This window comes from Bufo gargarizans, chromosome 4, assembly GCF_014858855.1.
Source record: "Bufo gargarizans isolate SCDJY-AF-19 chromosome 4, ASM1485885v1, whole genome shotgun sequence".
Classification (NCBI taxonomy): Eukaryota; Metazoa; Chordata; class Amphibia; order Anura; family Bufonidae; genus Bufo; species Bufo gargarizans.
The window spans coordinates 219,768,473-219,796,361 of NC_058083.1; the positions used below are offsets into that span (position 1 = coordinate 219,768,473).

General features: G+C 44.0%; 1 protein-coding gene across 1 annotated transcript in view; it reads left to right on the forward strand.

The window, feature by feature from the left end:
- Positions 1–4,432: 4,432 nt before the first annotated feature.
- Positions 4,433–27,889, forward strand: part of DLGAP2 (DLG associated protein 2) — a 177,973-nt gene continuing 154,516 nt past the window's right edge. Inside the window, exons 1-2 of the mRNA XM_044290863.1 lie at positions 4,433–5,452; positions 24,892–25,100. Coding sequence (XP_044146798.1) covers positions 4,448–5,452; positions 24,892–25,100 — 1,214 coding nt within the window. The 5' untranslated portion in view covers positions 4,433–4,447. The remainder of the gene's footprint in view (positions 5,453–24,891; positions 25,101–27,889) is intronic.

The following is a 27,889-nucleotide window of genomic DNA, read 5'->3' on the forward strand; positions in this document are numbered from 1 at the left end:
AATAACCCTGGGTATACAAGCTTTGACCAGCTCCAAAATGTTCGGTGTTTTTTTGTGTTACATTTACTTTATTGCCATTTATACATTTCAAACCATAATCCATTTTAATCCATAGCAATTAACTGCAATGAAAGTGCAGTTCCTCAGCCATACCACGTGCTGCTACTCTTCTGCTGTATGTGTTACCATTATGTGAATACAAAAGTAGTAAGAATAAGAATAATTGTATATAAATATGCATTCTGCAGTTTCTTGTTTAATTAGATGCTGTGTCAGAGCAATAGGATTGGGTTCTGTATAAAGGATAACATGCTGAAATCTTTTAAAATGGTGACTAAATGCCAAGATTATTGCTGCTGTGGAGGCCCTCTCTTTATCAATGTAATATCTAAGGATATAAACATTAGGCTCATATTTGACAGCATGGTGTTAGCAGTAGTTGCTCCTTCCTGAGAGCTGAGTGGTAAAGGAATGCAGTGCATTTAGAAAGTCTTCAGACCCTTTCAAGTTTACACCTTGATTGGAGTCTACCTTTGGTAAATTAATTTGATTGAGCATGATTTGGAAAGACACATCTGTGTTTCTATAAGCTCTCGCAGCTGACACTGCATATCAGAGCAAAAATAAAGCCATGAAGAGGAAGGAACTGCCTGTAGAGCTCAGTGACAGAATTATCAGAAGGCAAAGAGCTAGAGAAGGGTTCAAAAACATTTCTGCAGCACTGAAAGTTCTAAAGAGCACGTTGGCCTCTATACGTCTTAAATGGAATAAGTTTGGAACAACCAGGACTGTTCTTAGAGCTGTCAATCCAACAAGTAACCAGGAAAGAAGGGCCTTTGTAAGAGATGTGACCAAGAACCCAATCGTCACTCTGGCTGAGCTCCTTGTGCACATGGGAGAAACTGACAGAAATAAGACTCTCCTCAGTAAAACACACTTGAAAGTCCACTGTCACGGTCCCTTCTGTGACAGATATCAGGAGATCAAGGAGACTGGCAGAGCGTGGAAGAATCTAACAGCCTCTTTGATTACTCTTTATTCAGTGTTTGTGACCTCATCCCCTGTTTTAGGTGTAGCTTAGTACTCATTACTCTACCCTATTTAGTGTTGCCCCACCCTTCTGATTGTGCGGTAGATAGCTTAATTTGGGTTTGGCTGAGCTGGTGTGAGGTCGTCTCTGGTGATCTGGTCAGTCCATCACTACAGATGCGTTTGTTTATGTTTTGTTTTCCCTTCCTTGCTTGTTGTTCCTTCATCAGGGAAGGAACGAGTTGCCTCAGCCCTGACAATATTCTTAGGGCTCTCTAGGATCTTCAGGGTCCCAGGTTACAGGGTATGGGCATTTCTACCTTCAAGGGGTGCCCATACAGTTAGGAGTCAGGGCCAGGAGTAGGGTTACTAGGAGGTGACCTTTTCCTGTCCCTAGTGTTGAGGCCTAGTGGCTTTCCCTTTCCCTCCTGGTTGTCAGTTTGGTGTTTCCTCCTATACCTCATCCATGACATCCACCTGGAGTTTGCAAAAAAAAGCACCTAAAAGATTCTCAGACTGGGAGAAACAAAAGCCACTGGTCTGTTGAAATCAAAATTGGTCTTTTTGGCCTCAATTTTAAGAGTCATATCTAGAGGAAACCAGGCACTGTTTATCACCTACCCAATATTATCCCTACAGTGAAGCATAGTGGAGGCAAGATCATGCTGTGGGGATATTTTTAAGCAGTTAAAAGGTGACTTTTCAGGGTTGAGGGAAAGCTGAATGGAGAAAAGTACAAATATATTGCTAATGAAAACCTGATCCAAAGTAAATTGAACCTCAGACTGGGCTGAAGTTTCCCCTTCCAACAAAACAATGATCCTTTGCACACATCCAGGAAAACACAGGAGTGGCTTTGAGTGGCCCAGTCACAGCCCTGACTTGAACCCGATAGAAATTTCGGAGGAGACCGGAAAATGGCTGTCTATTGACAGTCCCCATCCAATATGACAGAGCTTAAGAGGATCTGCAGAGAATAATGACAGAAAATCCCTGAATCCAAGGGGTGCAAACATTTGAACTGTCTGTTTTTATTGAGTGCAGAATGATAGCGAAAAACTAAATTTTTTTACATTTTTGCTCAGGGCCGCAACATTAGAAACAAACTCGGACTGGCGCACAGGGAAACCGGGGGAGCCACTGGTGGGTCACTGAGCATAGTGGGTCCCAAGTCCCTTAACCCTTGCATAAGTGGCACATGGCACAACATACTGACTGCAATACATACAGAGTACCTCTACAGGATATCAACCAGGCTAGATGTCCATATAAAAAACTGGGTAGATTATTTAAGAAACTAACTTGTTTATTATTATAGACACATCAGGTGGCTGAGATGACTTGTAGGTAAACAGTTAGGCTACAAAGCACCCTCTTTCTCCAGGGACCTGCCTTCTCAAAATCATTGAGGGATCCCACAATCAATCATCTTTAGCATCTTGTTGCTGTCTGTCGCTGTGCAAGCAGGTAGCATTTATATGTAGCTATACAGGGTGGGCCATTTATATGGATACACCTTAATAAAATGGGAATGGTTGGTGATATTAACTTCCTGTTTGTGGCACATTAGTATATGTGAGGGGGGAAACTTTTTAAGATGGGTGGTGACCATGGCGGCCATTTTGAAGTCGGACATTTTGAATCCAACTTTAGTTTTTTCAATAGTAAGAGGGTCATGTGACACGTCAAACTTATTGGGAATTTCACAAGAAAAACAATGGTGTGCTTGGTTTTAACGTAACCTTATTCTTTCATGAGTTATTTACAAGTTTCTGACCACTTATAAAATGTGTTCAATGTGCTGCCCATTGTGCATTGTGTTGGATTGTCTATGCAACCCTCTTCTCCCACTCTTCACACACTGATAGCAACACCGCAGGAAAAATGCTAGCACAGGCTTCCAGTATCCGTAGTTTCAGGTGCTGCACATTTCGTATCTTCACAGCAATTGCGGACAAGAATAGGCAGTTCTATGGGGGTTCCGGCCGGGTGTATTGCGGATCCGCAATACACTACGGACGTGTGAATGGGCCCTAAAGGTGGGCTTTTTCTTTAGGAATAGACACTGTAGGAAGGCACAAGGGTCCGTCATTGACGGAAGGTACGTGTCACCGAGGTTCCTTGGCCTCGGGGAGATAAGAACCGGTAATTTTGTGTGTCAGTGGCAGCTAGTGCTCGCTGACACTGTTTTACTTAGTGTGGCTGTAAAGCCAATCCGGGCCGGTTCTTATTGAGAGCAGCCAAAGAGCAGGGTGGGTGGCTGTTCCCCACGTTCCAGGCCAGGTTTTGGGCTGGGAATAAAAACCCAGCCAGCAGTCACAGCTGGGTGTGGATTACCCTGCATTTTCATAGTGGACCTGTGAATCACTCTGGTTTTTGGGTTCCAACCAGTTGGTAGCGTGCTGGAGAGCCGCACGCTGAAAATCAGGCACCCTAAAGCCTGCAGTGGGCGGCTGTGGATTGCCCTGGACAAACAGTCCGCCAGGTGACACATTTGTGCTGTGGACTTTATGTTGTGTGAATTAACACCAGGACTCTGCAAAGTGTTATTTTTGCTTTATTGCTTTTTTGTGTGAACAAAACACTGAACTTTTGCTTTATTACCGTGTTCTTGCCTCTGTCCTGCGTCCGCTTACCCTGCCTACCAGAGCAAATCCCTACAAAACATGCTGACCCACTAGGCTTTTATACAATAATTTGTAGAATAATCGAAGGGTTAAAGCGGAAATTCTTTTGAAATTGTGGCTATATTTCATTTACATTTTTATCAGCTAGGCAATATGGATATGTATAAGAGTATAAAAATGACATGAAGTGTATTAAAGAAGCTCTCCCACAAAAATCTTTATTCTCTGAAATGTACATGATGTAAACTGTAGTAAAGGTAGTTTTCTTACTAGTGACATTATTTGTGAGTGTTAATCTCCCTTCTGATCCTCAGCTGACTCTCTAAATAACATTTAGCATTTTATGTGTAGACAGGAAGTCAGTTTCTCTATGTATTCCTATGGGAGCCTCAATGTCAGTCTCATAGGAATGAATAGAGAAGTAACTGACTTCCTGTCCTGTGTCAGTTGGAGAGGCAGAGTGTTGATCACATGACACAGCTGAGGATCACAAGGGAGGTGATAACTCACAAATACAGTCACTGGTAAGAAGATTACCTTCACTACAGTTTACATCATGTACATTTCTAATAGATCACAGAATATATATTTTTGTGGTAGTGAGTGTGACTTTAAGTAAAACATGTTCATAGAAAAATGTTTTCTTACTCTACCTATAATTTTTTAAGCAAATGCTACAAATATTTTGCTATGCTTATATTGCTTTGCCTTTTATTTCAGACCAACAGCAATACGCATGGTCACCTTCCCAGCACTTCAATGAAGAAAAATATTCTCCCGCCCTTAGGAATATGAAAGGATTATCTGGTAGCAGGAATCAATCACAGTTATGCGCCAGTCATACTTGTGGCTTAGCATCTCCTGAGGATTGTGAACATGTGCATGATCATGGGCACCATGGGCAAGAAACTAGGCAATCATATCTACTTAGTCCTACAGAGAGCTGTCAAATGGACCACCACCGTTGCTCCCCAAGGAGTTCCATTCATTCCGAATGCATGATGATGCCTGTGATGATGAGCGATCACATGTCAAGTAGCACTTTTCCAAGAATGCACTATAATTCCCATTACGAAACCCGTGATGACTGTGCTGTCTCACATACTAGTAGTAGTAAAATTAACAGAATTCCTGCAAACTTACTGGATCAATTTGAAAAACAACTTCCTCTACACCGAGATGGATTTCACACGTTACAATATCAGAAGACATCCACCTCTACAGAACAAAGAACAGAAAGCCCAGGAAGAATACGTCACCTTGTTCATTCTGTACAGAAACTTTTTACAAAATCCCACTCTTTAGAAGGATCATCAAAAGGCAATGTAAATGGTACAAAAGGAGACAGTCGTGGAGATGACCACCATCATGGCCATTATTCAAAGCATAGCAAAAGGAGTAAAAGTAAGGAAAGAAAACCAGACAGCAAGCATAAGTCTGGGATGACAGGGTGGTGGAGTTCGGATGATAATTTGGACAGTGATAGCACTTACAGAAACCCTAGTGTAATGAATAGACATCATGTAGACCATATATCTCATTGTTATCCTGAATCTCTGCAGGGACACTTTGGAGATCTTTCCCTTAAAACTTCTAAAAGTAACAACGATATGAAATGTACAGCATGTGAAGGTCTTTCAATGACCCCAGAAGGAAAATATATGAAAAGGAGCTCCTGGTCGACACTTACCGTAAGTCAAGCAAAAGAAGCCTATCGAAAATCATCCCTTAATTTGGATAAACCTCTAGTCCATCAGGAAATAAAATCTTCCTTGAGACCATGCCATTACCTTCAGGTAAGGTACATAATGATGGGTGCCACTTTAATAGTTAATGCATGAATGACAGTTTTTTAAATATATTAGCTTCTTATACTTGAAAGACTTTAACCTTTGTGTGGTTAAATTTTCATGCAGGCATAGCATTATGAATTTATAGTGAGTTTTATAAAGGAACCCTTTATCATAGTGATGGCGAACCTATGGCACGGGTGCCAGAGGCTGCACTCAGAGCCCTCTCTGTGGGCACCCGCTCCTTGGTATGGTGTACTAGTATGCCTTAGACTTTTCCTGCCATTCATCAGCGCAGGGCTCACTATGAACAGCACAGGCAGCGCACTGAATGTAGGTAGGCTATTACAGCTACATGATAAAGTACATGGAAGATATACTATATTGGCATTCAGGTTAAAGTGCGTGTTGGCACTTTGAGATAAATAAGTGTGTTTTGGGTTGCCGTTTGGGCACTCGGTCTGTAAAAGGTTCGCCATAACTGCTTTATCATGTTTTTTTTTTTAAAGTTGAAGGATGGCATTTAAAATCATTGCAATGAAAAGTAATCTTTTTTTCTGTAAGCAAAGCTTGAACATTATTGGAAAATAGGAAATTTTACTTGTTAGGGTCCATTCACACGTCCGCAAAATTGGTCCACATCCGTTCCGCAATTTTTGCGAAACAGGTGCGGACCCATTCATTTTCAATGGGGCCGGAATGTGCTGTTCGCATCCGCATTTGCGGATCCGCACTTTCGGATCCGCACTTTCATTCCGCAAAAAAATTGCGGACAAGAAGAGGGATTTTCTATGAGAGTGTCGGCGATGTGCGGTCCACAAAATGCGGAACGCACATTGCCAGTGTCTATGTTCTGCGGATCTGCAATTTGCGGATCCGCAAAACACATAGGGACGTGTGAATAGACCCTTTGGCTGCTTTCACATCAGCGCTATAGCTTTCCATTCTTCTGCTCTGTTTTAGGAGCAGTAGAACAAAAATGACTGAAGTGCCGTATTCGGCACTTAACAGAAGTGAACGGAGCCTACATGCACGACTTTTGTCTCTGCTACAAAACTTTCTCCAGAACGTAAACGAACAAATCCCATTATGGTCAATGGGGTCCATAGGCTCTGTTCGCTTCTGTTAAGTGCTGAATCTGGCACTTCCATTATTTTTGTTCTTCTGCTCCTAAAACAGAGAAGAACGGAAAGCTTAAGCACTGATGTGAAAGCAGCCTTACATGAAATAACTTTTTGGCCAACCATTATATTGTTTCAAGTGGTTGTCCATTTTCTGGTTACCATTGACTAATGTGTATGTAAGATGATTATATGGTACTTATATTTTCTTTATTTCATAAGGTATTACCCCTTGTTTGTCAAGTTTTTTGTACTGTCCACACAGAGGTCTTGTCCATACAATGGCTGCTTATGGAAGGTCAAGTGACCAGGCGAGTCACCTCCATGTAATGTCTCCTTTATTCAAATACACTGTACCTGCCATCTGCACATGCACTGTTGGGAATTTAGTGCAGGTCCAGTGTGTTAGAAGAGTCATATGGAGGTAATTTGCCTGGTCACATGACCCTTCAGCATCCATCTTATGGACAGCAAAAAAAATGATTTTCTTTCCTAATAAGGGGGGCTTGGCTTATGAAATATAACACTTTCTTGAATTCCTATAGAGATGAATGGAGCGGCAGTGCACATGCTCCACTGCCGCCACATTCATACTGGAAGACACAGAACCCCTGTTCAGTAGGGGTCCAACCTTTGGGATACCCACTGATTTGAAAATTCCTAAGCTCATCTTCTGCCATCCAAGATGCCTGCACTGCTTCTCAGACTAACTTGTGCATATTGTGCATTTGATAGCCCAAGACACTCACTGCTGTCCTTGGATTGGCCAGCACTACTCACGTGAATTGGATTGGCCAACACTACTCACATGAATTGGATTGGCCAACACTACTCACATGAATTGGATTGGCCAACACTACTCACATGAATTGGATTGGCCAACACTACTCACATGAATTGGATTGGCCAGCACTACTCACATGAATTGGATCGGCCGACACTACTCACATGAATTGGATTGGCTGACACTACTCACATGAATTGGATTGGCCAACACTACTCACATGAATTGGATTGGCCAACACTACTCACATGAATTGGATTGGCCAGCACTGCTCACATGAATTGGATTGGCCGACACTACTCACATGAATTGGATTGGCCGACACTACTCACATGAATTGGATTGGCCGACACTACTCACATGAATTGGATTGGCCAGCACTGCTCACATGAAAAGTACTGGCCAATTCAAGAGCAGGGCGATAAGTAGGAAGTGTCTTGGGTTACCAATTGAACAGTTTAACTCAGATCTGAGAAGCAATGCAACCATCTTGGATGGCAGATGAAGAGCCCAGGAATTTATGGATCTGCAGCTAAAAATATGTAAAGGAGGGCACCAGGTAAGTGGTCTATTCATTCTCCAGTCAATTGTTTTCATGAACTTGGGGTCATTTAAACTTCTTACTAAATACATAAGTCTGAACCACAAAAAAGAACAAAACCAATGCAATATTGTAGTAAACTACTGTGTCATAGTTACAGTATTCGTTTTGACATATAATACTCAAATACACCCTTTTTATATTTATTCCTGTGAATGGATCTCTTATTCCAATACCAACAGAGAATTCACTTGATGCATGAAGAATGTTTATTTTATTTTTTAGAAGGCGGCAAGTGCCATGAGTTTAGATTTCGAAGTTTTTAAGTGTTACATGTATAAGTGTAAAAAAAAGGTATATCTTTTATCTTGATCTGGAGGACTGCTTTAAGTTAGAATTTTCTCACCTCCTGTGTGATGTCTATTGAAATCTTGTTAGGACAACAAGATCAGCGGTATCATCGTTTTTTTCTGCTGTGTTAGCTATTCCTAGATTATAGTGAATTCTTCCATACGCATGAGTCAGCTTTAGTAATTGACATTTAGACCAAAAATACATCATCGTTAAGAAAAGTAGAAGTAAGTCACGTTGTTTTTCTATGTACTCTCTGGCAATACAAGCTATTCAGGGAAAATGCATTCACTCCAGATGAGACAATGAATAGAAAAAATTACCTTTTTATGTGGCAGTAACGTTATACCAGTAGCACAGTTTGCTTGCATACAAACCGGAGGAGAATTACAGGATTTCATATAATAAAAAAGGCAGCATGCTCTTTTCCTTTTGCCAATAGGAATATTTAGCAAGTAAAATAAATGCAATAAATACATAAGAATATTGTGGAGACTTTTATGTTTCATCTCATAGATGTTTTACTTATTCTTTCCAATTGTAAAGTTCGAATTCTGAACAACTGTATAAATGCATAACCCATGTAAAGTTCAGCTTGTGAACCCCCATAAAGCTCAAATAAAGTAAAGGAAGCAGGAGTTCCAGAATGTAATATAAGCTGGCTTTATTCACCACGAGCACGCAGCGTTTCGACTCTGACAATGTGCCTTTCTCGAGCTGAATTGTTACTAGACTCTTTATTTGATGTGTTCCAAGGGATTGATCCCGTCCTTGCAGTAACGTGCATTAGGCATACAGCGTTGTGCAGGAGAGTGCCATATGCATTATTGGTGACTTTGTGCCTGTAAATAGTGGTCAGCGACTCGAGCTTCAGATCCAAGATCCAAAGTCGATTCATTCAAAAAGTCGTTTGAATGCTATACAGAGATTATTCTCTGTACAGCATTCAAATGTATGGGCTCCAGCGAGAGATATTCGTTATCACAGAAATTCTTGCGGGACTTCAGTGAATAACTTCAATTATTAAGCTTGAAAACCATTTTAAAACTTGGATCCGAAGTCGGCTTCAGTACCAAGGTACCAGCCGGTTATCGCGAGACTTCGGTGATAAAAAATGTCACCTTGCCTGAGCCCATACATTTAAATGCTGTACGGAGACAGATCTCTGTACAGCATTAAAACAAAGTTTTGAACTAATCGACTTCGGATCTTGGTTCCGAAGCTCTAGTCGCTCAACACTACCTGTAAAGCTCAGATTGTAAACCCCTGTAAATTGCTTATTTTATGAAGTTTTGTGTTGCTGATCTCCGGAGTAGAGCAATCATACTAAGATGTGAGGTCTAAGTACTAAGACCCCAGCTGATCAGGGAAAACAAGGAGAGAGAAGTGCTCACTCTTCTCATTGCAGAAGACGGGCTCAATAGAAAGTCTGTGGTCTATTGTCTCCTGCAGTGAGGACTCAAACAAAACAATAGCTGATCTTGGGTAGTGTTGAGCGCAAATATTCGAATTGCAAATTTTTTTCTCGAATATCGTAACTTTGAGATTTCGAGACTATTTCGAATATAATTCTATATATTCGCTTAATCGAATATTTGTTTTTTTTTTTCATCCGAAAATATGATTTCTCCCCTGCTTCTTGCTTGTGGGTCAATAAGCCATTGGCCCACAAGCAACTTAAGCAGGGGGGAATCATGTTTTCATGGAAAATAAAATGACCAATATTCTAAAAAACGAATACATAGCAATATAGCGAATATATTCGTTATTTAGAATTTTTGCATAATTTTTTTCCTATATGTACAGTTGTTCGCATACTCCTCCCCGACAAGCGTCCCCGTCATCATGAGAACGCCTGTGGGTTAGAAAATACCATCGGATCTGAGTTTTCCCTGAGATCGTGAAAGCTCAGACCCGATGGTATATTCTAACGCACAGGCGTTCCCATGGTTACGGGGACGCTTGTCGGGGAGCAGTATGCCAAAGTGGAATAACAGTACACATAAATTAGTCTATATGTGTATTTTACGAATATTTGTAATATTTCTCTAACTTCGTTTTTTAGAATATTCATAATATTCTAAAAGACGAAGTTAGAGCAATATTACGAAAATTCGTAAAATACACATATAGACTGCAATTTAGCTAATATAGTGCTATAGTAATTTTTTTAATAGTTTATATATTTTCCAAAACTGAAGTTCAGAAGAGGCAAAAAGAATTAGACTAAAAAAAAAAGATTATAGCACTATATTAGCTAAATTACAGTCTATATGTGTATTTTACGAATACTCGCAATATTCTAAAAGACGAAGTTAGAGCAATATTAGGAATATTCGTAAAATACACATATTAGCCTAGCCATAGTCAATGATAGGAACGTTGCCTTATACTGTCAAAAGAAAAATTGCAATACGCGAATAATTAAATCGTATATTATTTGCGATAAATGACGAATATTCAATCGAATATTCCCGAAATATCGCAAAATTGAATATGGCACCTCCCGCTCCTCACTAATCTTGGGGAGACCAACCACAAAAAACACAGTGGAGCATTATTTAAGAGTCTCAACACAGCAATCCAAAGTGCAAAGCTCCTTGGGAAACAGTAACATGCAAAATAACAGTGAAGCCCCAGTTATGGGTCTACAACACCATGAAAGCTAGAAATTTCTCCAGAAAAGGAAAACCAAGCAAAGTCGTGTCTCCATTATATAGATAACCAGATCCACCATATTAAGTGGCCCCTATGTCAAGATCCAGCTCTTTTACAAGCGTTAAGGATGTGACAGGGGAAAACCTAAGCCGGTTATCCATCCACAGGTGTTGCCCCTCATCAGTGTGGAGTAGGATTCTGGCTAACCGGGAGCAATGCCTTGGAGACTACTCAAACAAAACAATAGCTGATCTTGGGGAGACCAACCACTAAAAACACAGTGGAGCATCATTTAGGAGTCTCAAAACAGCAATCCAAAGTGCAAAGCTCCCTGGGAATCAGTGATATGCAAAATAACCATGGAGCCCCTGCAATGAGGAGAGAGAACACGTTATGCGAATGCTTCTCTCTCCTCGTTTTTAGTGATCAGTGGGTGTCTCAGCACTCAGACCTCCACCGAATAAAACCTTTGATAGGTTTTATGTGCTGTAGCTCCTTGCATAACCGTGTTGGTGTGGAGGAAAACTGTAAAGGGGATAAAAAAAATTAGCACTGTGGTCAGTGAGTCCTGGCAGTCAGACTACCAGTGATCAGAGAGTGATGACATATTCTAGTGAAAGGGGCAAACATATGATACATGGAAGGGGCCCAGTAGGTATCAATCTAAAAGCAGTTTTCTACTCTCTTTTAGGGCTCATGCACACGACCATATGCCCTCCGAGACATACGGTCCGTGATCGGGCCATATGTCCCGGAGCGGCATACATCGTGCGCACGGAAGCACACAGCATCATAGGTTATGATACTGTGCGCATCAGGCCACCGGGAGGGCTATTGTCCTGCACTCATATGACCATATGAGTGCAGGACAATAGGCCTGCGGATGGCCCGATGCGCACAGTATCATAGTAACCTATGATGCTGTGCGCACGATGTATGCCGCTCCGGGACATATAGCCCGCTCACAGACCGTATGTCTCAGAGGCCATACGGTCGTGTGCATGAGCCCTTAGGCTGAGATCCAGAGCAAATTCCAGATGTCAGCCAGACAACTAAACATAGACATTATACATATATATACTCACATTACACAAAAATATATTTACATACTACACATATACATACATATAACACATGTATACATACACATTGCACATACTACACACATACTGTACATCCACATTATAAGCATATAGCAGCTGTACTTCCCGCCTCTTGGCACTCTCTCTCCCTCCCTACTTTGTCTGGATAGAGCTGCTTCCCGGATCAAGTTGCAACAGTCAGTAAGAAGCTCTGGGTGTTATAACATTCCATGCAGACAGAAAGGAGCGATGGAAGGCAGAACTTCCAGAGACCCACATCATGTGCACCCCATACACATAATTGTTTGCTTCTGAATAAGGCAAGTGCCACAGTACCCCACCCCAACTATGCCCCTAAACAATAGGTCATTTACTGATTCAGAGCTGAAATCTCCCACTCTTCTGATCAAATAAAATCAGAACTGTAGATTGTGGTGTTTATTAAAAGTGAACATACCTTTAAAGGTGGCTTTAGAAACGCCCATAAAAATACACTATATGGACAAAAGTATTGCTGCATCTACACATCACACTTACAGGTACTTTTATGACATCCAGTTCTAAGTTTTTATGACAGCCACTCTCTTGGGAAGGTTTTCTACAAGACTTTGGAGTATGTCTGTAGGAATTTCTGCCGAGCCATCAAGAAGAGCATTTGTGAGGTTGGACACTGATGTTGAATGAGGGGGCCTTGGAATTGAGGTCAGGGATCTGTGCAGGCCTAACAAGTTGTTTCACACCATACTTGCCCTACCATGCCTTTTATTGACCTTGTGTTGTGCACTGGTGCACAGTCAGGCTGGAAAAGAAAAGCTCTTTTACCAAACTGCTCTCACAAATTTAGAAGCATACAATTGTCCAAAATGTCATGGCATGCTGAAAGATAGCCATTCCCTTCATTGGAACTAAGGAGCCTAGGCCAACTCTTGAATACAAATCCATAGCATTATCCCTCCACCAAACTCTACAGTTTGCACCATGCAGTAAGCATATAGCACTCTCAACCCAGACTCACCCATCAGACTGCCAGATAGAGAAGTGTGATTTTGTCATTCTACAATACTTGTTTCCACTGCTCCAAAGTCCACTGCTGGCATGCTTTAGACCACTCCTTCCAGCGCTTGGCATTGTGCCATGCCATGCCATGAAGCTCCCGGCTCATTTTTTTGTGCTGATGTCAATGCCAAAGAAGGTTTGGCATTAAGAAGTTATTGAGTCAGCAGAGTTTTGGTGACTTTTATGGATTATGTGCAACACAGCTTCGTAACTTTATGTGGTCTGCCACTTCATTTCTGAGTTGCTGTGGGTCATAAATGCATCCACTTTACAATAATACCACTTGCAGTTGATTATAGAATATCTAGAACGGAAGATATTTCACAAACTGAGTTGTTGCAGCGGTGACATCCTATTACAGTACTACACTGGAATTCAATGAGCTCTTCAGAAAAGACTGATTCTTTCACAAATATTTGTAAAGGCAGACTGCATGGCTGGGGGTTGATCTGTTGCAATGAGAGTTAAAGGAGTATTCTGGTTGTTAGAAGTTATCTCCTATCCACAGCGTAGCCGCTCCATTCATTTCGATGGGATTTATGGAGATAGTCGAATACAGCACTCAGCTATCTCCAGAATGCCGAGATCCAACGTTGTGTCACAGGGAATGGGTGGAACAGCTGCATGAATGTCCAACCAGCTGCTCCGTTCATTTCAGGGGGCTGCAGAGGGTACAGGGCCCCCGTTCTCATGATCAGATTGCTGATTTTATTGGAGTTCTATCCATGTGTGTATATGTATCAATAAAGGATTGAAGACTTTTATCTTTGATATGGTTTACACCATGTTCTCCACTTTTCAAAAAAGTGGGCAGTGTGTGACGGGGACTAGGTGGCCCAACACATTTATTATAATTTATACATGATAAATGTGAATTTAACCAGAAAACTCCAGTTCTTGGGCAGCATAATAACTGTGGCATATCTGACGCCACAGATTAAGACCAGCATATAAAATGCAAAGTTCTGTGGCCTGATTTAGCCCTCTCTTTATTCCACAATGTACTGTACTGTCTGAACTTTTTATTTGTACTCCTAGGAGTGTACAGGGACCTGCATTAAGCTTGGTTTTCTCCAGTTAATTTAGTTGCTTCAAATCAAATTTGTGGAGGCTGGAACATTTCCTGCTTTATTCGGCTCATCTATAATTATTATTTAGAATCTCTGTCTACTGGAATTAACAGGATACTTTTCCCTTTATGGACTGCACTTGTGATATCTGTTTGGGTTACATTAATTTGTAAAATAACAACTGCATAATTTTTGCCTTGAGGACATGTAATATGACTATACGTTTTCATGTCATATGAATTAAATTATATTTCCTTGTGTATAGCTTATTATTCCATAGTACTCACCTAGCCCATAAATATTTCCACAGTCTATATAAATAGAGATGAGCGAATCGAAGTTGACAAAGTGGATTTCGATCCGAATTTCAGCAAAAATTAGATTCGCACAGAAGTTGAATTTTCTACTAAAATGGCTGCTGCACATGTTAGGACATGGAGAAAGGAACTCTGGGAAGGCGGGATCACCCATAATGCCATGCATGCAGCCAATCAGCAGTCAGACAGCCCTGTGATGTCACAGACCTATAATTAGCCTCAGTCATCTTAGATTCTGCCATTTAGCAGTGTACTTAGTGCAGGGAGAGACATCTGCAGGCGCTAGGAACAGTGGTAGAAAAAAACTTCATTGTGTTGAAAAAAAACGATTTACAAGTGCAGGGAAAGATTATGCTGCACTGACTGGGGATCCAAATTGCCATTATACAGCTCTGTAATTTCAGCAAACCCTTCTTGTTAGGTTGTAAGTGCTGGCTGATACAGGCAAACGTGGTGCCTATATTCAAAAAAGGATCAAGGTCCTCCACAGGTAATTATAGACCAGTTAGTTTAACTTCTGTTGTGGGAAAAATGTTTTTTGCTGGAATCTTAAGGGACTATATACAGGAGTATGCGACTATAAATAAGATTATAAGTGATAACCAGCATGGGTTTACCAAGGACAGAAGTTGTCAGACTAACTTGTTTTGTTTTTATGAGGAGGTGCGTAGTAGCCTGGACAGAGGGGTGGCTGAGGATGTAGTGTTTCTGGATTTTGCAAAGGCTTTTGATACTGTCCCTCGTAGACGCTTAATAAGTAAAGTAAGGTCTATTGGCTTGGAAAGTATAGTTTGTAATTGGATTGAAAACTGGCTGAAGGACCGTGTCCAGAGAGTTGTGGTCAATGATTCCTATTCAGAATGGTCCTAGGTTATAAGTGGTGTACCCCAAGGTTCAGTGCTGGGCCCTTTATTATTTAATTTATTTATTAATGATATTGAGGATGGGATTAATAGCACCATATCTATTTTTGCAGATGACACTAAACTGTGTAGAACTGCACGGTCTATGGAAGATGTCCACAAACTACAAGCTGATGCACTGCAGCTGGAAAAAGTACAGAGACTAAAATGATAAGGGGCATGAAGGGTCTTAGTTATGAAGAAAGATTAAAATAATTGAATTTATTTAGTCTTGAGAAGAGATGTCTAAGGGGGGAAATGATTAACCTGTACAAGTATATAAATGTGCCATACAAAAAATAAGGCGAAAAGCTGTTCCATGTAAAATGTGCACTGCCTCCGACTGAAGAAGAAAAAGCGTCAAAGCTTCTTTACTGTAAGAACTGTGAATCTGTAGACCTCCTCAGGACGTGGTCACAGCGGGAACAGTGGATAGTTTCAAAAAGGATTTAGACGAATTCTTAAAAGTAAAAAACATAAATGCTTATTAATCTCACTTCCTTCTGGGATTCGTGTCCCCACCTATCCCTTGGTTGAACTTGATGGACGTTTGTCTTTTTTCAACCGTATTAACTATGTATGTAACTATGTAACTTATGTAGTGTAAAAGTGGAAAAAAATTAGGGCTTTTTTCCGTTCAGTGGTGCAGTTATATGTGGTAAAGCCCTTTTTGCGGTATGGACCAAATTACGTAGTGGTAAAAAAAATTTATGTGAAACTGGCTTTTTGGGGAAAATTGATGGCTGATTGTAGACTTTGTTCTGTATGAACCAAATTCCATTATCATTTCATTGGTGAATTTTTTTTTTCAAAATTGATGGGTGATTGTAGACCTCCTTTTGCTGTATGGACCGAATTACGTCGTCGTGGGTTATGCAGTAAAGGCGCTGATGACAACACACCAGCAGACTTTGCCTTTACCATCTATTTAAAATTAAATCAAGCAGCTTCAGTAAGTTGAAAATATTCATGTGTTTTTATCTGCTCTGTCTGCATTTGATCTCCACAGCACACAAGACATGACAGGAGAGCCTCTGCTTTAGAGTCCAAGTCCAGTTTCTTAAGATCAGGAGTTCCATCAGAATTGCGCGTAACATTCTTGCTCCCTGTGCAAAGCCATAACAAATGGACTCCGTAGGCATACACATCAGAGGAAGCTGAAGCTGGTTGCCCCAATTTTAATTCAGGAGCAGTAAACAGCGTGAAGCAAATAAAGGTGGCTGAACTCTGCTGCTCTGTATCTCTTGTGAAGTCAATGTCTCCAACTATGCCCCTCTCGTGATTTACAGAAAATACATTATTTTCATGTAGAGATACAAGAATTATGTTGGAGGCATGTAGTGAATGCAAGCCATGTGCGACCCCTCTAATCAATCTCACGCTGTTCTGCACCTTGTTTGCCTGGGCGAACGGAGTCACACGGGGGAGGAACTGCTCTGTGTCCTTCAGCTAAAAATCCTGGCTTTCTCCGCGACAACTGAAAATCGAGCAGAAACTGAACCAGCAGGTGGTGGCATACTTGGAGTGCACCCGGCCAGCCATCATTGAAGATCCGCTGGACTACTGGACAGCCAAACTTGATTTGTGGCCGCAACTAGCCGAGTTTGCCCTGGAAAAGCTGTCCTGCCCAGCCAGTAGTGTGGCATTAGAGCCGGTGTTTAGTGTGGCAGGGGCCATAGTTACCCCAAGGAAAACTCGCCTGTCCACCCTAAATGTGGAGAGACTGACCTTTGTCATGATGAATCAGGTGTGGATCAGCCAGGATTTCCTCCCACTAATGCCTGATGCATCAGACTAGATCATGCATGGTGCCACACCAACACTTTGACAAAAGAGACCGGTTTATTCTGGCTACCTGCCTCAGCTACTATTCTGATGCTGCTACCCGCCTGATGCCACACATCTGATGCCAAGTATTCCTTCTTTCACCCACCATCTTCAGCTGGTACTGGTATTACCACCTACCTCCACATTATGTCCCCTTGCCACTCTGTGGCCTTCTGATGCTTCTGCCCCCTCCACATTATCTCACCTTGCCACAATGTGGCCTCCTGATGCTGCTGCCTCCTCCACACTATGTCACCCTGCCACTCTGTGGCCTCCTGATGCTGCTGCCACCTCTACACTGTCACCTTGCCACTATGTGGTCTCCTGATGCTGCTACTACCTCCACAATATGTCACCTTGCCACTCTGTGGTATCCTTATGCTGTTGCCACCTCCACACTGTGTCACCTTGCCACTCTGTAATCTCCTGGTGCTGCCTCCACCTCCACACTATGTCACCTTGCAACTTTGTGGCCTCCTTATGCTGCTTCCACCTCCACACTCTGTCATTGTGCCACTCTTTGGCCCCCTGATGTTGTCGCCACCTACACACTCTGTCATTGTGCCACTCTGTGGCCTCCTGATGCTGCCGCCACCTCCAGACTTTGTCATTGAGCCATTGTCATTGGGCCACTCTGTGGTCTCCTCATCCTGCTTCCACCTCACCACTATGTCATAGGGCCACTCTGTGGACATCTCATGCTGTTCCCACCCACTTCATGACTGGGCCACTATTTAGCCTTTTTGGCTTGGCTGACATCATCATTTATTTGACCCTTCTTCTGATCTGTCAGAAGAAAGGAAAAATGAGACGCACAACGGATTCTCTCTGTGTAGCAGCTGTAAGGCCTGTATGGTCCACTCAGAATTGGCTTATGATTTGGTAGCCAAAAGCAGGAGTGGGTACAAAGCACAGAAGACATGCAAATATTGCGTTCACGTGTCATCTCTGTTTTGGATCCACTCCTGGTTTTATGGCATTAGCAGTACTGATAGATTGCTGACCGAATGAAGGCAGATGCTCCACAGACAAGATCCGTTTTTTGTGGGTTATTGTGATGACGGATCAGAGGAAGGGCAAAATAATCTGTGACGTCAACACAAACTTACTGCTGACACCCTCTCCACTCTGTCGGGGGGGGGGGGAGGGGGCTCTACTTGTATAAGCGTTTAATAGAACAGGTTCTAGAGACATCTATGTGACATCAGCTGACAACAGTGTAAAAGGAGTGAGCTTCTTCTTGGCGCTAACATTGACCTGTAAAGCTAAGTTTATACTTGAGTTATGTGGTCAATTTTGGCCCCGTGACTGCCCAAATAAGTGAAGTGTGCAGTGATTCTAAGAGCGACGCCTGTCATCTGCATGTCATACGTACTCACAGTATTATTTCACTACCAAAGCAGACTCCCTATGTGTGTTACTGCAATGCACAGTGTTCTACACTAGTGTTCCCCAACTCCAGTCCTCAGTGCCCACCTGCCGGCCATGTTTTCAGGGTTTCCTTAGTATTCAGCAGGTGATATAATTAGTGCCCGTGCATCAGGACTTACCTGTCATGGAACCATGAACCAGACGTACAACAAGAGATAAGTGGAAATAAGAAGGCTTTATTGAAAATCAAGCTGTAAGCAAAAGTCCAAACGGATGGCTAAACCGAAGCAGGGTCTTGCGTAGACAGAGGTCAGGAACCAGAAGGGTAGTCAGACGAAGCCTGGATCAGGAACCAGCAGGGTAGTCAGACGAAGCCAGGATCAGGAACCAACGGGGTAGTCAGACGAGGCCAGGATCAGGAACCAGAAGCAGCAGCAGTCTTAGAAGCATGTGAACACAGGAGGACCAAGCAAGGAACTGAAGCCACAGACCTCCTATATATATGAGCTAGGCATCCAGCTCCTCCCAGTGGGAAGGAGAAGCCGCAGGGTGGGAGGCTACAAGAAACCAAGATGGCCGCCAGCACATGTCAAACGAAGGAGAACAGTAAGAAGGTAAGACCATGACAGTACCTCCCCCTCAAGGGCCCCTCCTCCGCGGAGTAAGGAACGGTTTCTGAGGGAAGCGTGCGTGGAAGGCTCGGAGCAAAGCAGGAGCATGGACATCTGCGGAGGGAACCCAGGAACGCTCCTCTGGACCATAACCACGCCAATGGACCAAAAACTGCAACCGACTGCGGACCAGGCGTGAGTCCAGGATATTGCTCACCTCATATTCCTCACGATTGCCCACTTGGACCGGACGGGGCCGAGGAACCGAGGAAGTGAAACGATTACACACCAATGGCTTCAACAGGGAGACATGAAACACGTTGGAGATCCGCATGCCAGGAGGAAGCGCAAGGGCATAGGCTACCGGGTTTACCCTGCGAAGCACTCGGAAGGGACCAACAAAGCGAGGCGCCAGCTTGGGAGTGGGCACTCGAAGGTTGAGGTTGCGGGTGGACAACCATACACGGTCTCCGACCTGGTAGGAAGGAGCGGGCGCTCGTCTGCGATCAGCCTGGAGTCTCTGGCGCTGCGCAGAGACCTCAAGGGACCTCTGGATCTGTACCCAAGAAGCACGTAGGACGGAAAGGTGATCCTCCACAGCCGGAATATCCTGGGGAGAGAATACCTCCGGTAACACTGCAGGTTGGAACCCATAATTGGCCATGAAGGGAGACGTCCCAGAGGAAGAGTTCACCGCCGTGTTCCTGGCAAACTCAGCCCAAGGCAGGAGGTCAACCCAATTGTCTTGGTGATCGGAGACATAGCAACGAAGGAATTGCTCCAAGGCCTGATTGGATTGTTCTGCGGCCCCATTGGACTGAGGGTGGTAGGCCGAGGAGAAAGAGAGATGAATCCCCAACTGGGAGCAAAAGGCGCGCCAGAACCTGGACACAAACTGACTCCCCCGATCCGACACAATCTCCTTGGGCAAACCGTGCAACCGGAAGACCTCCCTGGCGAAAATCGTGGCCAACTCTTGTGCAGAGGGTAATTTCTTGAGAGGAACACAGTGGCACATTTTGGAAAACCGATCCACAATCATGAGAATGACCGTATGGCCTCGGGATGCAGGGAGGTCCATAATGAAATCCATCCCCAGGTGTGACCATGGGCGCTCCCCGGTGGCTATGGGTTGCAAAAGGCCCAACGGAAGGTGCCGAGGGGACTTACTCTGGGCACAAACGGAGCATGCCGCTACATATGCGGCGATGTCGGAACGTAGAGAAGGCCACCAGAACAGACGTGAAACAGCCCAGGACAGCTGATTCTTTCCAGGATGCCCCGCAGCCTTGGAGTTATGGTAGGTTCGCAACAACCGAGTGCGCAACTCCTCAGGCACAAAACACCTGCCGTTGGGTCTCCCAGAGGGAGCACCAGATTGAGCCGCCAAAATCTGCTCACCCAGGGGAGAGGTCAGGCTGGTGCGAATGGCGGCCAGGATCTGATTCGGAGGTATGACCGAAGTCGGAATCGACTCCTCCCCGGACAGCTCGGAGTACTGCCATGATAAGGCATCCGCTCTGATGTTCTTGGAACCGGGTAGGTAGGAGACCACGTAATTAAAACGTGACAAGAACAGAGCCCATCTGGCCTGACGTCTTGTCAATCTCTTGGCCTCAGAAAGGTAGGTCAGATTCTTGTGGTCCGTCAGGATGAGAACCGGAACCACCGAACCCTCGAGCAAGTGCCTCCATTCTTTAAGGGCCTGCACGATGGCCAATAACTCCCTGTCACCAATCTGATAGTTGCACTCCGCGGAAGACAGTTTCCGGGAGTAAAACCCACAAGGAAGCAGAGGACCCTCTGGTGTTCTACGCTGAGACAGAAGGGCGCCTACTCCCGTCTCAGACGCGTCCACCTCGAGGACAAAGGGCAACCCAGGGTTGGGATGCGACAGAATCGGAGCCGACACAAAGGCGGACTTTAGAGCCTCAAAAGCTCGGATGGCCTCGAGCGGCCAGACCTGGAAATTACTGCCCTTCCTGGTCAGATCCGTGAGAGGCTTGGCTAGCATGGAAAAGTCCCTGATGAACTTCCGATAATAATTGGCGAAGCCCAAAAAGCGCTGCAGGGCACGGAGACCACTGGGCTGGGGCCACTGTAAGACAGCCGAAACCTTCTCAGGATCCATGGAGAACCCCTCAGCGGAAATGATGTAACCTAAGAAGGTTACCTGGGATCGGTGAAATTCGCATTTCTCAAGCTTACCGAACAGCCTGTTCTCTCGTAACCGTTGCAACACTCGTCTGACATCCATAATGTGGGCCTCCATGGATTCAGAATATACCAAGATGTCATCCAAATAGACCACCACACACTGCTGCAACAGGTCACGGAAAACATCGTTGATGAATTCCTGGAAGACTGCGGGCGCATTGCACAACCCAAAGGGCATAACCAAGGATTCATAATGACCGGTCCTGGTGTTAAACGCGGTCTTCCACTCATCGCCCGCCTTGATCCTTACCAGGTTATATGCCGCCCTCAGGTCGAGTTTGGTAAAGACCGTGGCCCCTTTGAGGCGATCGAACAGCTCGGAAATCAAGGGTATCGGGTAAGCGTTCTTGATCGTGATGCGATTGAGACCCCTGTAATCGATGCAAGGCCTCAACTCACCGCCCTTCTTTTTCACAAAGAAAAATCCAGCCCCTGCCGGGGACGAGGATTTGCGAATGTGTCCGCGTGAAAGCGCCTCCCTCACGTACTCCTCCATGGCCTCATTCTCCGCTACCGACAGTGGATAGACTTTGCCACGAGGAGGAACGGCACCAGATTGTAACTCTATGGCACAATCGTATGGGCGGTGCGGAGGTAGGGCAACCGCGCGCACCTTATCGAATACATCCCGGTACTCTTCGTATTCAGGAGGCAACAGAGAGTCCGAGGAAGTACACAGCAACTTGACAGGCCCATGGATGCAACTAGCCCCACACTGCGGTGACCACGAGAGGATCTCGGCCGATCTCCAATCGAAAGTCGGATTATGCTTCTGGAGCCAGGGGTACCCCAAGACCACCGAGTAGTGTGGAGACGAAATCACCTGGAGACAGACCGACTCTCTGTGAACGGCACCAATGGCTATCCCCACTGGAAGGGTCTCATGAGTCACGTGTGGCGGCAGAAGGGGTCTGCCGTCTATCGCCTCAAGAGCCAGTGGGGAACCTCGAGGCTGCAGAGGAATGGAATTGGCGGCAGCGAACACACTATCAATGAACAAACCACCAGCACCAGAGTCCACCAACGCCTGGGTCGTCACCGAGCCCCCGACCCAGGAGAGGACAACAGTGATCAGTGGTTTGTCAACACGGGAAACCGGGGATGAGGAGACTCCACCCAAGATCTGCCCCCGACAGGATCTCAGGTGCGAGCGTTTCCCGGACGGTTCAGACATGCCAACCGAAAATGCCCACCGAGACCACAGTACATGCATCGGCCCTCGCGTCTCCGGAGTACCCTCTCCCCCTCGGACAGGCGAGCAAACCCCAGCTGCATGGGTTCACCCCCAGACAAGTCATCCCCAGGAGGCGTGGGAGGAGAGGGAGGCACGGGTGGGACAGCAAACGTAGGCGCCAATCTGTTAGAAGACCTCCGCAGGCTCTCCTTAAAGGAAGGTCTCTCCCTGAGTCTGGTGTCACTCGAAATCAGGAAAGAAATAAGAGACTCGAGCTCCACTGGTAGGTCCTTAGCTGCAACCTCATCCTTCAAAGCATCCGAGAGACCATGAGAGAAAGCAGCGACCAGAGCCTCATTATTCCAGCCCACCTCTGCTGCCAGGGTACGAAACTCAATGGCGTATTCAGCTACGGATCGTGAACCCTGTCTGATGGACATAAGGAGCTTCGCAGCAGAGGCAGCACGAGCCGGCACATCGAATACCTTCCGAAGAGAAGCAACAAAACCGGAAAACTCGGCAACCACCGGATTGTTGTTCTCCCATAAAGGGCTGGCCCAGGCCAAGGCCTTGTCCGAGAGCAGCGAGATCAAGAAGCCCACCTTTGATCTCTCAGTAGGAAAGGCATGTGGCAGCAACTCGAAATAAATGCCCACCTGGTTAAGGAAACCTCGGCACTGAGTTGGCTCTCCCCCAAAGCGCTGTGGAAGGGGGGCAGAACCGGTCATACCCCGAGACACCGCAGGCACAGCAACAGGTGTCGGGGTAGACTCTGGCGCAACAACCGGAGCGGCAGTAGGAGCGGGCCCAGGAGCGACAACCGACCCATCGGCAACGGAAGCGAAATGAGCCGTGTGTTCAAGCAGGGTTTGCAACGCCACAGCGAACCGACCCAACAGGTGATCCTGCTGATCAAGTCTGGCAACCAGCGTAGGTAGCGAGGATGGCCCTGTACCGTCAGAATTCATGGCTTGGTCCTAATGTCATGGAACCATGAACCAGACGTACAACAAGAGATAAGTGGAAATAAGAAGGCTTTATTGAAAATCAAGCTGTAAGCAAAAGTCCAAACGGATGGCTAAACCGAAGCAGGGTCTTGCGTAGACAGAGGTCAGGAACCAGAAGGGTAGTCAGACGAAGCCTGGATCAGGAACCAGCAGGGTAGTCAGACGAAGCCAGGATCAGGAACCAACGGGGTAGTCAGACGAGGCCAGGATCAGGAACCAGAAGCAGCAGCAGTCTTAGAAGCATGTGAACACAGGAGGACCAAGCAAGGAACTGAAGCCACAGACCTCCTATATATATATGAGCTAGGCATCCAGCTCCTCCCAGTGGGAAGGAGAAGCCGCAGGGTGGGAGGCTACAAGAAACCAAGATGGCCGCCAGCACATGTCAAACGAAGGAGAACAGTAAGAAGGTAAGACCATGACATTACCAGAGGTATTCATTCATGGGATAATCTCAAATCATGACTGGTAGTTGGGCCCTGAGGACTGGAGTTGGGGAACACTGTTCTACACCACTATAAAGGCTCTCTGCAGCCAGGAATTAGCATTTTTTTTATATATTCAGATCAAACCAAATTGTTTCAAAAAAAATTGGCGAACCGGCAAATCGAATGTTTCAAAAATTTCCTCATCTCTAACTACAACCCTAATTCCAAAATAGTTGGCACATTGTCTAAAATGTAAATACATGTAAGTAAAAACAGAATGCACTGATTTGCAAATCTCATTTTGTTAACAGTAGAACATAGAAAATATATATAAAATGTTGAAATTGAGATATATTACCATTTCATGGAAAAATTAACTCATTTATAACTTGATGGCAGCAACAAATCTCAAAAACGTTGGGATAGGGTCATGTCTACCACAGTGTAGCATCCGCTCATCTTTTATCAACATCTGGGAGGTGAGGAGACCAATTGCTGGAGTTTTGGGAGAATGTTGTTCCGTTCTGTTCTGATTTAGAATTCTAGTTGCTCAGCACTCCTTGCTATACCAGCCTTCGTGCAGTTTTCTGCAACAATTTAAAAATATATTACAGACTTTGGCATCACTGCCACAAGAATAGATGTGTCATCCAAGCAAAATTGGTTCCGCAGTTTTTTTTTTCTTCTTCTGTAGTATATTCTTGTGGTACCCAGCGAGTGTGATACTGCCAAAAAATTTATTACATAATTGCATCTATAGGATTGTAAAAAAATAAAAATAAAATTTTTAATAACTCTTACTATAGCAGGACACGAGGACTAGCTTACACTATAGGAAAGAATAGAACCTTGCACATCAGCTAATAATAATGAGCAATCCTTTATATAAGAGTGCCTGTTAATGTAATTGTTTGTCACATTTTCCCAGGTGCCTCAAGATGAATGGGGAGGGTATCCCTCTGGAAGTAAAGATGAGGAAATTCCATGTCGAAGAATGAGAAGTGGGAGTTATATAAAAGCCATGGAAGAGGATAGTGGAGATTCTGATACAAGCCCCAAAACATCCCCTAAAATATCAGCAAGACCTGAACCTTTATTGAAATCAATAGTACACCGATCGCATGGAGAGATCCAAAAGTAAGTCCTTTCATACCTGAAATACTGTTTCTATCATAGTCAAACAAAAATTATATTTTTGAAAAAAAGGTACAAAAAGTATTGTTAGCAATAATCTGGCATCTAGCAGTGAGGATATCTTATACTATTTATAATATCTTTTGATTTTCCTATAAATTCCACCAAACTTGGCATTTAACAATTGTATCAATTGTCCATGCTAGTGAGAACCTACAATTTATCGAGGGCTGAGTTATCGGGCTCTTACAGTTATATATATATAAAAAAAAAAACTGTATAAAGAAGCACCCCAGTAAAAAACAAATATGTGATATAGTGCTGCACAGGCTGTTATTAAAGGGAACCTGTTAAGTTGAACTTGGTGTTTATGCTGCAGGCAGCATGTTATACAGCAGGAAGATCTGCGCAGACTGATATACAGTGTTGTGAAAAAAGATTCAGTAAAACTTATATTTCATTCATTTAAATTCCTGCCAATTCTGGGCTTTAAAGTCCAGGAAGCAGTCCTATCAGTGATTGACAGATATCTCTGCATGCATACCGAAGTCATAGAGGAAAGGCTGTCAGTCACTGATGGGACCGCCTCCCTGACTTCAAAGCCCAGAATAGGCAGAAATTGGTGCACTACTTTTCATGATGACAGGTTCCTTTTATAGAATAATGAAGAGGCTGTGTATGCTTTGTGTATACCTGTTTTATTTAATGCGTAATTTATGGGTTGTCTGCCATCTTGATTCCTTCTCTCTATGATATGGTTCCCCTCATGCAGCCTACATTTCCCTTTATACCTCTGGTTTAGCCTCATCACAATCTACTTGTTCTGAGATGAGTGCGATCTAAGTGCAGAAGTGATATATCAGTGACATAGAGCTTCTGTACCCTAACCCACACTGCAGAGTCTTGGTGTATTCCAATATGAAGCAGCTTCAGCCTGTCTCCCCTGCCCCCTGCTTGTGATAGGTTTCAGGATCTCTGTTCTTACAAACAGGAGGCAGGGACAGCAGTGTAAAATTACATTTCATAAAAATACACTAGAGAGTCTGCACACAGCACTCACAGATATTCTAGACAGTGTGAGTGAGCGGAGTTTTATAACACGGCAGACAATCCTTGTATAGACTAATTTACTATATCACTGCATTCCAGGTCTTTTAGGACAAAAATGTTATCTTCAACAGCACTCTGCATCAGATACATACAGAGAAACAATGAGGGAGGGCTGAGCTTAGTTGCAAAGAGGAGAGCTGCCAAAAGGTATTTGATAAAAACCGATGGCCTAATCAATGTGTTGGATCTCCTTAAAGAGAAAAGACCTGTATAGGGACTTACTGTAAGTACTCCATGGTATGGAGATTTATGTTTCCTAAGGAACAGAATCCAACTCACTAGTGCGACCTTGTGTAAGTAGCTCCCCATAAATGATTTTCCATCTTAATAGACATATATAGAGAAAACAACCCAAATAAATATCCCCAAAGGGTGTTCTGTGCCTGTATCTCTGCAGTAAGAGGTCATATGTTCAAACCATGTGAGAGGATCGCTAAAGTAGCATATTAAAAATGCCGAATAGTGGGCCCAGAGGATGTGATGTCACAGGAGGAGTGATGTCAGGGGCATGCACTGTAGCAGTCTAGTAAATATTGTGGGAATGGGAAAGTATGTGTAAGTGATGTAGTGTGTTACAGACATGTGCAATAGTAATCAGTTAAACTAAGGGGAACTATGGGCATAGATATGTGGACATGCGCTACATATAATAGAGGAAAGAAATCAATCCATTAAAATTTATAGAAATGAATGACTGTTCAATTGTATATCTGTATTATTATGGGAAAGGCAATGCTACACAAAATATGCATATGTTGAATGATGGCATAACCACACAGAAATGGTACACAAATGGTTAGTGTATAGGAATTAGACATGCTATAATTGCTAGATGGAGGGGAGAAAGAAAAAGGAATGAGGAAGAGCAGAAAGGAGCAAAGGGGTAAAGTAAGGGGGAAAAAAGGAGAAGAGGGGGAAAGAAGAGTTAGAGGAAAAGGAAAGAGAAGGGTAAAAAAAAAGGGAGGGGGGAGGGGTTAATCGTTCTCACCCTCCAGCAATAGTATCCATTCAACGTGTCTGTAAAAAAATTAATCACAAGTTAATATGGAATCATATTCTCTATTTAACCATTTAGGTGACAGGTCATCCAATCAGGTCAGATTTTAACTCATAGGGAGCAACTTCCACAAGGGGATGCTAGCTAGAAGGTTCTCTTCCTTGTGAAATACCTATTTGCATATTCGTTCTCCTTGGAGCATTGCCAATAAGTCTCTATACCATGGAGTACTTAGAGTAAGGCCTCTTTCACACGGGCGAGTATTCCGCGCGGATGCGATGCGTGAGTTGAACGCATTGCACCCGCACTGAATACCGACCCATTCATTTCTATGGGGCTGTTCACATGAGCGGTGATTTTCACGCATCACTTATGCGTTGCGTGAAAATCGCAGCATGCTCCTCTTTGTGCGTTGTGGTGCAATAATCCACGCAACGCAGGCCCCATAGAAGTGAATGGGGTTGCGTGAAAACCGCGGTGCGATTTTCACGCACGGTTGCTAGGAGACGATCGGGATGGAGACCCGATCATTATTATTTTCCCTTATAACATGGTTATAAGGGAAAATAATAGCATTCTGAATACAGAATGCATAGTAAAATTGCGCTGGAAGGGTTAAAAAAAATATTTAAAAAAATTTAACTCACCTTAATCCACTTGCTCGCGTAGCCCGGCATCTCCTTCT